The sequence below is a fragment of the Hydra vulgaris genome, chromosome 07 (genome assembly GCF_038396675.1).
Source record: "Hydra vulgaris chromosome 07, alternate assembly HydraT2T_AEP".
NCBI lineage: Eukaryota > Metazoa > Cnidaria > Hydrozoa > Anthoathecata > Hydridae > Hydra > Hydra vulgaris.
The window spans coordinates 39,842,706-39,856,112 of NC_088926.1; the positions used below are offsets into that span (position 1 = coordinate 39,842,706).

Below are 13,407 nucleotides of genomic sequence, written 5' to 3' on the forward strand. Positions count from 1 at the left end.
GAGTTTATTGTGTAAATTTATTCGATTACCATCGAGAGATATTGTACAGCTTTGTAACTGTCAGGATTTACCTGTCAGTTATGTTACCCGTTGTTATGTATATATATATATATATATATATATATATATATATATATATATATATATATATATATATATATATATATATAAATTATTTAATTTCATATTTAAAATAAATCATTTTATTATTTTAAAAAATATTAAAAAGTTAAAAACACCTAATATTACGGTAATAAGTTTAAACTTTTATATCTATTTTTGCCACGCTCTTGTTAAACATTGTTAACCGAGTGCGCAAAAATGACAGAAATTAGATAACCATCAAGATAGTATATACTTCGTATAATATTGGAAGAATCAGCTCGGACGCTTTTAACTAAAAATGCACAAGGCATTGTAGATTGACGCGCTGTAAGTTTTTTGTTTTTCCTATTTAACTTTTATAAATTTCTGTAATATCTTTGAATCTTCTATTATCATTTTCATAAATGATATAATTATTGAATATTATTTGTAAATAGTATGTATTTTTTAATTTTTTAATCTATTTTTAAAGTTACTAAAGTTTAATTGTTTTATGTTTTACTTAATAAAACATGTTCTGTTATATAGGTGGTTTATTGAAATTGTATCTTCACAGGATATTAGTATAATAGAAGCAAAAGTTGACCACAATTAGTATATTTGAAGCTGGTTAATCTACGAATTGTTAATTGATGATACAGACGTAGTCAAATTGCTTTTGTAAATAAAACTTTTTTAATTATTTTGTTTGTTATTATGTATAAATAATACACCACATGTATTAACTTCCAGTTAATACATGTGGTGTATTTTTTCCTCTTTTTAATTTGATTAATTTTTTTAGATTAATCAGATGACGTGTTTGTTCAATATAGTCATACAATTAAAAACATTTGAAAATTGTTGTGTTTTGTTAATTTGTTAATAAATGTGTAAATAAAAATATCTTTTATTTTACAAAGCTATAAGGCATTTTTTTGAAACCGCAATCCGTAATGACATGTATTTTATCTAGTGATCGACCAAACCCGAAATTTGAGCCGAAACCGATACCGAAACCGAAACCGAAATTTCGGCCGAAACCGAAACCGAAATTTCGGCCGAAACCGAAACCAAAATTTCGGCCGAAACCGAAACCGAAATTTCGACCGAAATTTGAAAATGAATGTTTAAAATCCCTGAACCTTTTATGATCACCGAATTAAAGCAAAAAAAAAACAAACTATTTTACATATATCTAGCCAATCACCATGTAACATAGTTTGATAAAAGCTCTAATATGTCAAGGCGTTTCAATAATTAAAGGTAATAATTGAAGTATTTTCTCTGCGAAATACATATTTTTTCATGTTTTCTGGCAAAAGTGTATTTCTTTCATTTGAAAGAATTTCTCCAGCAGTTAAAAACAACCTTTTAACTTCGGCAGATGTTGGTGGAGGTCTAAGGAATCTCTTTGCTACTTTTGCCTAACCAAACTTTGCTTTTAATGTTGTTTTCTAATATAAATCTATGAAACTTTTTTTTTTTGTTATTTAGGTGCCCTAAGAAGACCTATAGGTCTTGTCACAGAGCACCACGGAAGTGCATTTAACCAGGAAGTTCAAGCCTCCTTCATTACCGTGACGCAAAAGTATATCCGAAGCTCGTTTTGAGCCTGGATCTTCTGCTTAAAAGGCAAGCGCTCTAACCACTGCGCCACGGTCGCACAAGAAACTTCAGACCTTCTTTAAAGTTTGAATCAATTTTTGAGATTTAAAGGACTGCCGGTAGTTGTATTGCTTTTTCAGTTAAGAGATTTTTTAGAGTAAACCACTTCTTAAATGTGATGAAAGTCCGCTAAGTGAATGAAGTTTTGGATTGTGCGATCCACGAGATATTTTCAAATTTCAAATTCCGTATTTGAAATCACTAACTGTCACGGTAAAATGATTCCATAAACCAGTTTTTTATCGATTATTTTCCATTGTAAAATTTAGCACTGAGAAACTTTTGATGAAACTATTGATTTAGGTTGCTTTACTTAAATGGTAATTCATTTTAAGAATGATTTGAGAATAGTAACTTAAAACTATTATGTAACATGATTTCAATAAAAATTTTTACAATTGTTATAATTACAAATTGATTTACTAACAAACGATTACAATTAGGAAACTGTCATGATCCCACTCTATATTAAAACTTAAAAAAAATCTTTTAAAAGTTTCGGTTCATTTTGGTTGCGGTTTGAACCGAAATTTCGGCCGAAACAGGAAAAGTAAAAAAATTGTTGAAGCAGAAATTTCGGTTTCGGCCGAAACCGAAAGTTTCCGTTCACTAATTTTTATATATGTGAACGAAAGTCTATGCAAATATCTAACATGTAAACTTCAAGTTATGTATATTATACTCCCTCTTTTCTAAAATACTGTTCCTATTTGCATTGTAAAAAATTATTGAAAAAATATGTTTTCAATTAAAAAGATTTATTATATAAAATTCCTTTTCTATAATATTATGAGCAATTTATGGCAATAGTATTGTCTTTTACCACCACACCATTAATTTCTAAAAAGGATGTGTTTTTTTATGAAATATTTTGTTCCGATTTGTTAAAAATAAATTATAAACTTAAAAATTTAATAACGTTGTAACATTTTTAGTGGAAAAAAATTATATATAGTATTAGCTTTTAAAAAAATACTAATTTTGTATCAAGTTAGGGAAACCTGGGGCAAATGTTCAGGGAGAATGTTTCAGGGAGAATGTTCTTAACTTGAGAAGAGTCACGATTCACAACTAGAAATATTGCAGGCCACTAGCGGATTATGTGTCTAATGATCTTTAAAATATTTGTGGTGATAGGTTGTTGCATTGGTACATAACTAAATCCAAAATGACAACAACTACCCTGTCTCACTTTCCCCAAAACCTGGGGCAAAGTAAGACAGATTTCATTTGAAGAAAAAACTAAGTAAAAAATATAATATTCAATAAAACTAAAGCAGACTTTTAATAAATTCGATCTGATTAAATATAAGAATGCAATATCATATTCACACCTGTCCGAAATTGGTAGAAACTACTTTGAAACCCTCCAGAAAAACCTTTGGAGGGATGATTTTGGTATTATTCCTGATCACAAAAATGTAAAATTTGAAATCATCTGTAACCGTCTGCGGAAGAAAATTTGATTTGAAGAATTTCTCTGTTTTAAGATAATTTAAAACAATGGTTTAATATCTAATTTGCATTTTTGCAGCATTTTAGGATAAAATAGCAATCAAATACTTAAATAAATACTCAAATAACAATTTTTTTTTGCAATAATTTTAGCTTTCCTGGAATTTAAAATATTTAAAAGTCAACAAAATTTTTTTCGGGAAACAGCAAATTCTCTGATACCTTTAGAATTAGACCTTTATTGAGCAAAATTTTGTTCAATAAAGGTCTAATTCTAAGTCTCAGAAAAATGCCAAACTCAAAAAAAACTCATGAAGACTGTAGAAAAACAGTTTGTATCTTTTGCTTGAGAAAATGTACAAGAGAGTTGAACAATCAATTGATCAATACAATTGAAACTGTGCTCCAAATGAAACTTGACATATCAGACTCTAGAGTTCCAAAAGGGATTTGTGACACATGCAGGATTGCTCTGGGAAAGAAGAAAAATGGTGAGAATGTTTCACTTCCTCTTAGGTTTCAATTTGAAACTATAAAAGTCAGACCTTCAACTCGGGAACAGGACTGTGACTGCCTAATTTGTCAAATAGGACATTTGAAGTCTTATGAAAAACACCTACTGGAGACTTCCTCTGAACATTCACAGTCTTCTTCAAACCAAAAAAGATGTTCAGAGTGCTTGTCAATTCTTGGAAAAGGAATATCACATAACTGCTCTGACTTCTCATTTCGTGAAAACATGAGAAAACTAGCAATGAGGGATTCTCTTGTCAGTGAGAAAATTGCAGCTTCAGTTGTTACTGTCAAAGAAGCATCTCCACATGGAACTGTCAAACTTGCACAAAGCAGAGGTGGCCACCCTTTGTGTCTCACAAAAGGTACATAAATTTATGCTAAATTTACTATTGTGTTATGTACAAGCTTTAAGACTAAGCATTCTTATCCTTAGTTTACTATTTTAAGAAATGACAGACACGTTATCAAAAAGCCCATTGTAAAAAGAGATATGTTTGTTAGTTATCTCTTATAATAAAATAAAAGATTAGTTAGTGTTTAATGTACCCTTAAATTTGAGATAGGGCAATGTTTGAATAAGTACAAAATTTATTTTGTTGCATGATAAAGTACACCAAACTTAACTTACAGCTGAATTTAGTTGAATCAAACATATCAAATAATTATCCAGATTTAGTGTAGTGTCAAATCAGTAAATGCATATTTTCTTACACATTTAGACTAGCACCTAGCCAAAGATCAAATTTTGTTAATTAGATAGTCAAATGCTTTTTACTACTTATGTTTGTTTATCCATCATAATATCATTATACTTTAAGAGTCTATTTTACTTGTAGCAAACAAGTACAACTATATATAAATGTTTTCAACTTTATTTTAGGACCATCAAGTGCCAAAACACTTTTTGGAGACACCCCACTACTGAGCGCAGAAGATCTGGTGAATGTCCAAGTCAACACTGGTTTGTCCAATTCCTCAATGAATAAATTGGTGTCTACCATAAACCAAGTCACCAAAAGTCACGTTGTGGAACCCAACTTTAAAACAAAGTTTATTGAGATTGGAAAGAAGCTGTCTGCTCATTTCACTTAAGCTGACATTGAAGTCTGCAATGACAAATCACAGAGAAGGAAGCAATTGGTTGTACACTGCAAAAACCTAGGAGAACTTCTGAATGATGTCCTGCTTCAAAGACAAGTCTATACACAGCACATTGTAAAGCTTGGTCTAGATGGTGGTGGTGGCTTTTTTAAGGTCAGTCTGGGCATTTAAGAGATGGAGCAAGTGTTAGAGTCTAGGTCTCCACCTTGCAAGAAAACCTTGACATCAAAGTAGCTAAAGAAAGTGGAGTGAAGCGTCAACTACTTGTTGCTTTAGCAGAAGAACTTCCAGAAAACTACAACAATTTAAGAAAAATTTTGAATCTTATTCATCCTGAGGGTGCCCATTCCTCATCTCATGTGATTTGAAGTTAGCCAATATTATCTGTGGTTTGCAGTCCCATTCAAGCTCTCACCCATGCACTTGGTGTGAAGTTGACTCAAAGGATTTGTCTGCAAGTGGAAGTCCTCGAACATTTGGTTCATTGAGAAAATGCTTCAAAGCATTCCAGGACAATGGTTAGGACTACAAAAGAGCCAAAGATTTTAAGAATGTTGTCCATGAGCTTCTTTTAAGCTTGCCTGATAATGTCCTAGTCTTGGACTTCATTCCACCAATGGAACTCCACCTCTTACTTGGAGTAGTCAACCATCTGTTCAGAGCATTGAAGGAAGAGTGGTTGAAAGCTGATGAGTGGCCCAAGGCTCTTCACATCAAGCCTCATCCTTTCCATTGTGGTTAGTTTGCAGGAAATGAGTGTAGAAAACTCCTCAAAAATGTAGATATCCTTCAAAGGCTTGCAGAAGAAGACTGTGCGTTCAACATTTTTGGCATTGTTGATGCACTGAGAAAATTTGATGCAGTGGTGTGTGCCTACTTTGGAATGACCCTGGAACCTGACTATTATGAAAAACTATCATCATTCCAAGCCTCCTATCTGGCTCTTGACAGAGTAAGTGTTACTCCAAAAGTCCATGCAGTGTTTTACCACATCAAACACTTCATAGAAAAGAATCAAGACTCCCTTGGAAAATATAGTGAGCAGGCCACAGAAGCTCTTCACTACAGCTTCAAGTCTCATTGGAGCAGAAACAAGAGGCCAGTAGACCATTCAGAATATGGAAAGTGGCTGCAAACTTGTCTCGTGGACTACAACAGCAAGAATATCTAAAATGGGAGTAAAAACTATTTAATTATTCCGCCAGTAAACTAAGATTTTTTTTTTTTTAGGAATGAGTAATTTAAAACTTTCTTCCTACTTAGAACACACAGAATACTTATTTTTATTCCTATCAATATTATGGACATGATTGTGGTTTCATGTGTGGTTAAGAATGCTTTGCAATGTAGAACTTAAAAACTAATATTTACTAAAGAATACATCACTTTATGAAAATGTCACAAAGCTTTTTAGCTTTACCTTATGTTTTTAGCTTTACCTTATGTTTTAATCTAGTTATGTACACATATAATATTTATGTTTAAATATAAACTTTCAAATTTGAATGCTTTAGAAAATCAAAATAAACAGAATGCTCTCATTTTCTCTCTATTGTGTAGGATGTAATTTTCAAATCAAATTTTCTTCCAAGGACGGTTACAGATGATTTCAAATTTTACATTTTTGTGATCAGGAATAACATACACAGAAACAGTACATACACAACAAGCTATCCAGTCAATTTGGGTACCATTGCACCATTTCCCTTGACATACTGGAAAAACCATTCCTCTTCATTGTTTACATCTTTTTCAATCAAAAATTTCTTTAATTTTCTTTTCTTTTTGTTCTTTTTTATACTTTTTTTGTTTAATTTATTGTCATTGTTCTTTTCCAGTAAATTTTTTTTCTATATGGAGAACTAATTATAATTTATGATTTTTCAGGAAATTTTCTTTTTGTAGAATAAAGTTTTGGAATTTGAAGTATGTCTTCAAAATAACTTGATGAAGTAGCAGTGGTCTTTGAAAAGCTTTCAATTGGCTTTAATTTATCATGACTCATTAATTCTAAAGTCAACTCTGCTGTAAAATTTAACTTTCTTTTTTGTTATCGCGTTCAAAGTGAATTTCATGAGGTATGGATAACCTGATTTTATTATTATTATTATCACTCAAAGATGTCCTTGAATATTCATTTTCTAACAAATGCCGATTAAATGGGACAATTCCAGTTGCTCTAAAACTTGAAGAAGCATTTTCCATATTAGCAGCTCTTAAATAGACTTCATTAAAAATTTCTCCAAGATTTTCTATTTGTATTCGTCTTCCTGATTAGATTGAATATAATTTACAATCTCCACCACTGATTTAAAAACAATTGGAAAATTGAAATGTTTCGCTGCTAAATGTTATCGATGAATCACACAATGAACTGGGATAAATTCTGGATACGTAGGATTGCTATTTAGTAAACCCATAAGCCCGATGTGTTTTCTAACCATTTCTATTGCACCATCTGTAGCAACACTAACAAGCTTGTTCTTAGGAGCGTTGACTTTCACCAGAACAGTGCCAAGGGCTTCCTTTAAATCAATTCCACGAGTTGTGTCTTTTAGCTCTACTAAATCTAGCAACTTATCTGTACATCTGATGTTACATATCTAACAAATACTGCCATTTGAAGTTTATCTTGAATATCTGTTGATTCACCCAATGCTAAACTGAATGCTTCACAACTTTTTAAGTCATTTAACAAATGATGTTCAACTTCGACACTAATCTCAGATATACTCATTTCAGTTGTATGTCGAGAAACAGAAATATTTGAAATTAACCTTCGAGTTTTGCTATTATTAGGATCTAAAACTGAGATCACTGAAAAAAGATTTTGTTTTACAAACTCTCTATCGGTGTAAGGATATTTACTTTTTTCAATGTTCCAAGCTATAATAAAACTTGCTTCTGTTGTAATATTTTATTCTTTGCTGGAAGATAAAATAATAATTTGTTGATTTTTAAATATTGTTTTAAGCAACTCGATTTTTTTTTTCTATGACATGAATTATTTGTGTATTCTTCAGAAAAACACATATGTTTTGTTTCATAGTAACGTTTAACATGTCTTATTATGAGCTAGTTCAGTATTGCAAATTAAACACAGGTTTGTTTTCCTTTTTCAATAAATGCGTATTTTTCTGTCCAATCACCATGAAATGATCTGTTCTTATCTTTAATTTTTCTTTTCTTACTTTTATTGTGAAGTGCTTTATTATCACCTTTCGCTATATCCATTTTTCAAGCAATATATTTTCCCGCAATGTATAATTCAAGTTTTTATTATCAGTAAATCAATAAAACTTTTGAAAAGAGCCGCAATAACGTTTTAAGAGCCGCACGCGGCTCGCGAGTCGCTATTTGGCCATCCATGTTCTAGACTTTTCTAAAAGCGTTTCTTTACTCCACGCGGTCTTTCAAGCAAGGTCTACAAGCCGATTAGAGCTAATAAATTTTTAGTTTCAAGTGGAATTGATGTTGTTCACTGTTTAATTTTACAATAAAAATTTAAATAAATGTTTGTTTGTTGTTGGTTATTCGTATTTTTCTAATTTTTATAGCCTATTTCCTTTTCTTTTAATAAATTAAGACTGTTATTTGTGGACATGTAAGTGTATTTACATAAATTTGCGTATATTTCAGTATATTATATATTTCTCTGTATCTTTATGTATATTTTCTTTTAGATAAAAAAAAAATAAGGTATGGAAAATAGTAAAATAGAAAATAGAAAAATTATGTTGGAAGTTGTCAAAAGAATGTCAAGAAAAACATCAACTCAGTAAAACAGTTTTAAGAGAAGTTACATCTGTAAATTTTATTAATATGTTTCTACTTGACTACATGCATTTAGTGTGTCTTGGATGTATGCGTAGGCTGCTGTGTTATCTTAAAGGAAATATCAAAGGAACTATCAAAGGAACTATCAAACTATCATATATTAAATCATATTTCTGAAAAGGTTGTTGCTTTAATTGGTAAACTACCAAGCGAGTTTGTCAGACAGCCAAGAACACTAACTGAACTTGATTGATGGAAAGCAACCGAGCTCAGATCTTTTTTGCCTTAAACTGGTACGGTTGCATTGAAGGGTGTTGTTGATAGCTTTTTTTACAAGCATTTTTTAAGTCTGTCTGTTGCTATAAAGTTATTATGTGAAAGTGATGATGCTATAAAGTTGCTATAAAGTTATTATGTGAAAGTGATGAAAAAATTCAAATCTGGAAAATGCTCGACGACTTATTTAGTATTTTGTTAATTCTGGTGAGGTTTATTGTGATTTGTTTTGTTTATACAATGTACAAGGTCTTTTACACATTTGTGATGATGTAGAGCTTTATGGTGTCTCGCTTGATAAGTTATCTGCCTTTTAGTTTGAAAACTATCTTCAGAAGTTAAAAAGATTGGTAAGAAGCAAACAAAATTCAATGGCTCAAGTGTGTAAAAGATTGGATGAAATTAGTGAATATAGCCAACCTAAAAAAGTTACCAACAGAATGACCACCACCAAAAAAGATTCTTGTTTTTTAACTGAGCATAGTGTTGTGTTTCTTCAAAAATTGGTTGATGAAGATCACTATGAGTGTTTGTGTTATAGCAAACAGTTTTTAGATAACTATTTTACTTTTTTTGTTTCTTCAAAGGATATTGGTTTATACTTTATCAGGAATACCATAAATCCTATTGTATGCATTAAACGAAGAAGCAGCTTTTTACGGAAATGTATATTTATGGCAGTTTTTTTGCTTTTCTCAGTGTAACAGAAAGAAGGTAAAAAAAGAAGGCATAAGTCAGTTTCACCACCGTGCTCCTCTAGTTTTTTATTATCAAATCGTTCTTCCCAAGAGTCAACTAGACAGGCTAAAAACAGAAACGGTCTACTCGAGAACTACAGAGAACCACCTCCTTCGTTTAAGTATATGGATCAAAGACGTAAGTTTAACTATCTTTTAAGTATGATTTTATATATTAACTATCTTTTAAGTATAATATTATCTATTATAACATATATATTATATATGCCATAATAGAGTCACAATTCTCAACAAAAATCCATGACATGCCATGAGTATTATTTGTTCACCTTTTAATCAAAAGTTTCACCATTAAAACTACACCTTTTTTTTTGCACTTACTAAGTTCATATCTATGTTTTTAGGATAAGAGTTGTAATTTTAAATGGACTGCAGTTGTCACTACCGTCCATTTGCCATTTGGGTTGTAGACTAATATAAAGTAGACTGGCATCACGATTTTCATTGTTACTTTTAGGTTGGCAAAATGTACTTTTTATGGAGGTGACAGAAGTTAACTCAACCCAAGGAGAAATTCTTGCTACCCTAGAAAGGCTAGGACGGAGAATTAACCCAGAAAATTTTTCGTTTTTTATTAGTAAGTGTCATTCCCTTGAAGAGTTCGAGGCTTTTGAAAAAAAGTTGACGACTGAAGCAGAATTTAATATTTTGGTAAGTGTTATTATATTAAAGTTGTGACTTATAAAACTTGTTGTTTCAATATAGTTGAATTGTAATCCAGGTCTAATACATAAAGAAATCATAAAGGTGACAAGGCTTGGTTTCACTGTTTTGTTTTGTTTTGTTTGTGCTCTAACTGTAAAAATCAAGTCGCTATGATAACGGTATAGTTACTTTATTAAATGAAAAACGTTTATAATATAAAGTATTAACTTACTTTATTAGTATAAAAATACTTCACAAGTTTATTAAATAAAAGTCGTATATACATTTTTTTTTTCAAATATCAGGTTAAGGGTTGTAAACCGTTATCCTGGGGTAAATTTGTTCAGGAAAGTTATAAGAATATTAAAGTAGACAAATAGATCAATTGATTCCATGTTATGACATGTTTAAGTTTTTACACCTCTTTTGATTTAGGTAAAAAGTTTAAAACAACTAGGTGGATCAACACCTTCGCAGCTCGTCAGTAAATGCATTAACGAGACTCTTGATAAAAGTGTACAATCCTAGTTTAATAAGATCGCAAGTAAGGGCAAACGTTCTTTTAAAAAGACCCTACTCTGTAAAGAAATTTTTGGTAAGTATTTATTTAACTTAAAATTTTTTAAAGATGTTAAAACAAATTTTGTTTATGACAAAATGTTAAAGGGAATATTAGATTCATTTACTAGTTTCATGAAGTGTTTTGTTCTACTATCATTTCATTTTTTTAGCTGCATTAGTATCGGATGTAAATTCAGCAAAAGTGATCGATTCGTTCATTTAGTGAACAATTAAAACGTGCGCCTCGAGCCGTTGAAAAAGAGAAAGATGGTTTCTTGTAATATTTATTTACAAATAAAGTATAAATTCTGTATTTTTAATTTATTATATAAATAAAAAAATTCTTATTTAACTTTTTATGTATACACGAAGCTTTTTCGTTCTGGAAATTATAGAAACAATCTTTGCTAAATCATGAGTAAACTATCTGTTTTTCATTGTTAGTACGAGTCACAAATTTTTTAGCGAATCGCATTATACACCTTTTATAAACGTTTAAAAGTAGAGGTGTAACGGATATGATATCCGACCGGATTATCCGGCCAAAATGCCGGATAATCCGGTATTCGGTATCCGGCCGGATATATTATTTATCCGGCCGGATATTTTGGTATTCCATAACTCCAATTAACAAATTTATGAAACAACGAGTCTTATATTACATTAGAAAGAAAAATACATAGAAAATAACAAACAAAATTTCAACAAATAACTAATTTCAAATGAGTAAATGCAAATAAAAGAGTTAATCTATTTTCCTACCATTGCGATGAATAAATAAAAGCATTTCTCCTGTTTTAGGTTATAATCTAGATCTTTTTTTCTCATAGATGTTACCATATTCTGAGAACATTCTTTCTGAAAATACGGATGATGCTGGAGTGCATAGGTGTTTTAAAGCAGTTTCTTTTAATAGAGGAAATCGTTCTTCTTTCATCCAAGCCTTCAATGGACAGCTTTTCTGTCTACCAGTGGTTCAGAAATAAATTTTTTTATTTCTTTTCTAATCAAAATCGCATTCGATTTTTTTTTCTACTTTTCCTTTTTTGGAAGGTATCGTATTTTCAGATGTTGCATTTATAATCTCTTTAAAACACGATTCAAGTGAGTCTTCTTCTTTTTCAGTATTTACTAAAAACTTTAATTGTGGTGATTCATTTACATGAAAATCTACTTCTTCTGAACAAACTATTGTGTTTTCAAAGGATAAAACATCATTTATTAACCAATACTTTGCCTGTTTTTTGGTATCATCATCAAAATAAGAAAACTTATATCTTGGATCTATTGATGTAGCCATAACATAGCATCTATTCTTCGTAATTTGCAAAGACTTTACATCGTTTGCTTCAGCAAAAAATCGATTTTTTAAAGAAGTTTTAAGTTGATTCTGAGTTTTTTGAATACTTAAATCAACTTGACATTTGGACATATATTTATTTAATGTGCATATATTTGGAATAACAGAGGACAAAGTTGTTATTTCTGAACACATTTCCTGAGTAAATTGGAAAAAAGGTTTTGGCAGTTTAATAATGCTTGATATTAGTGTCCATTCAAAAGTAGAAAAAGTCATTAAGTCAGAACGTTCTGCTAAGTATAGTTGAACTGGAATTTTTAATTTGTTTAATATTTCAAGCATCAAATAAGTGCTGTTCCATCTTGTTGGGACATCTTGAACAAGACAAAGATTGTCAAGATTTTGTTGTTGCTGAACTTTCTTAAAATTGCTACATGCTATGGACGAATGATTGAAATGAGTTACAAGTCGACGACATTTTGCAAGGACATCAATTACAATATTTTCACTCATGATTGAATCTGAAACAACTAATTGAAGTAAATAAATGGTAAAATGGATTGATGGAATTTCGGTTAGATTACTCCCTTTAACCATATTGCTAGCACCATCTCTTACAAGAAGGTGTCGTCTTTCAACTTGAATTTTCCAGCTATCCCACATACTTTCTAACTTTTCAGATATGTTTACTCCTGTATGGCTTTCAGAAAAATGAGAAGCAGGTAATACCACATCAATTCTGTTAAAATCTTTATCAATACAGTGGCCTGACAATGAAATAAATAATTCGTGAGATTTCGGGCAAGTCCTTATATCTGAAGAAAAGCTTATGTGGTTTGCTTTTTTTAACTTAATAAAAATTTTTTTTTTAATTTTTAACTTAATAAAAATTTTTGAAAAAAATTTGAGGAGTTATTGTTTGGGAAAAATATATTCTACTTGGTAAGGAATATCTAGGTTCTAGATGATTTATTAAATTATTGAAACCTGTATCTTCAACTAAAGTAAACGGCTGGTTGTCTAAGGCCATCATTAACCCAATTTTACGATGAATAGCTTGGGATCTAGAATCATTAATGTTCCATACTTTTTTTGACTTTAAATACTCATCTATTGAAGTCTGCTTAGAAGTTTCACAAGCGATTTCCTCACTTTCTGTTGTACCAGTTGAGAAAACTGCCGGTGTGATCTGAGTGTTCTTTTCTGTTCACTTTTATTTCTCTCTTTACAATATTCTTTTGGATGATTTATTTTAATATGGTTATG

At 30.6% G+C, this 13,407-nt stretch overlaps 1 protein-coding gene across 1 annotated transcript; it reads right to left on the bottom strand.

Annotated features, from left to right (window-relative positions):
- Positions 1-11,844: 11,844 nt before the first annotated feature.
- On the bottom strand, positions 11,845-13,171 carry LOC136082782 (zinc finger BED domain-containing protein 4-like). The gene is made up of 2 exons (XM_065802206.1): positions 13,129-13,171; positions 11,845-12,956 (listed from the first exon to the last, which is right to left on the bottom strand). Exons 1-2 carry the CDS (start codon positions 13,169-13,171, stop codon positions 11,845-11,847), a joined length of 1,155 nt encoding a protein of 384 aa, XP_065658278.1.
- Positions 13,172-13,407: the final 236 nt, after the last annotated feature.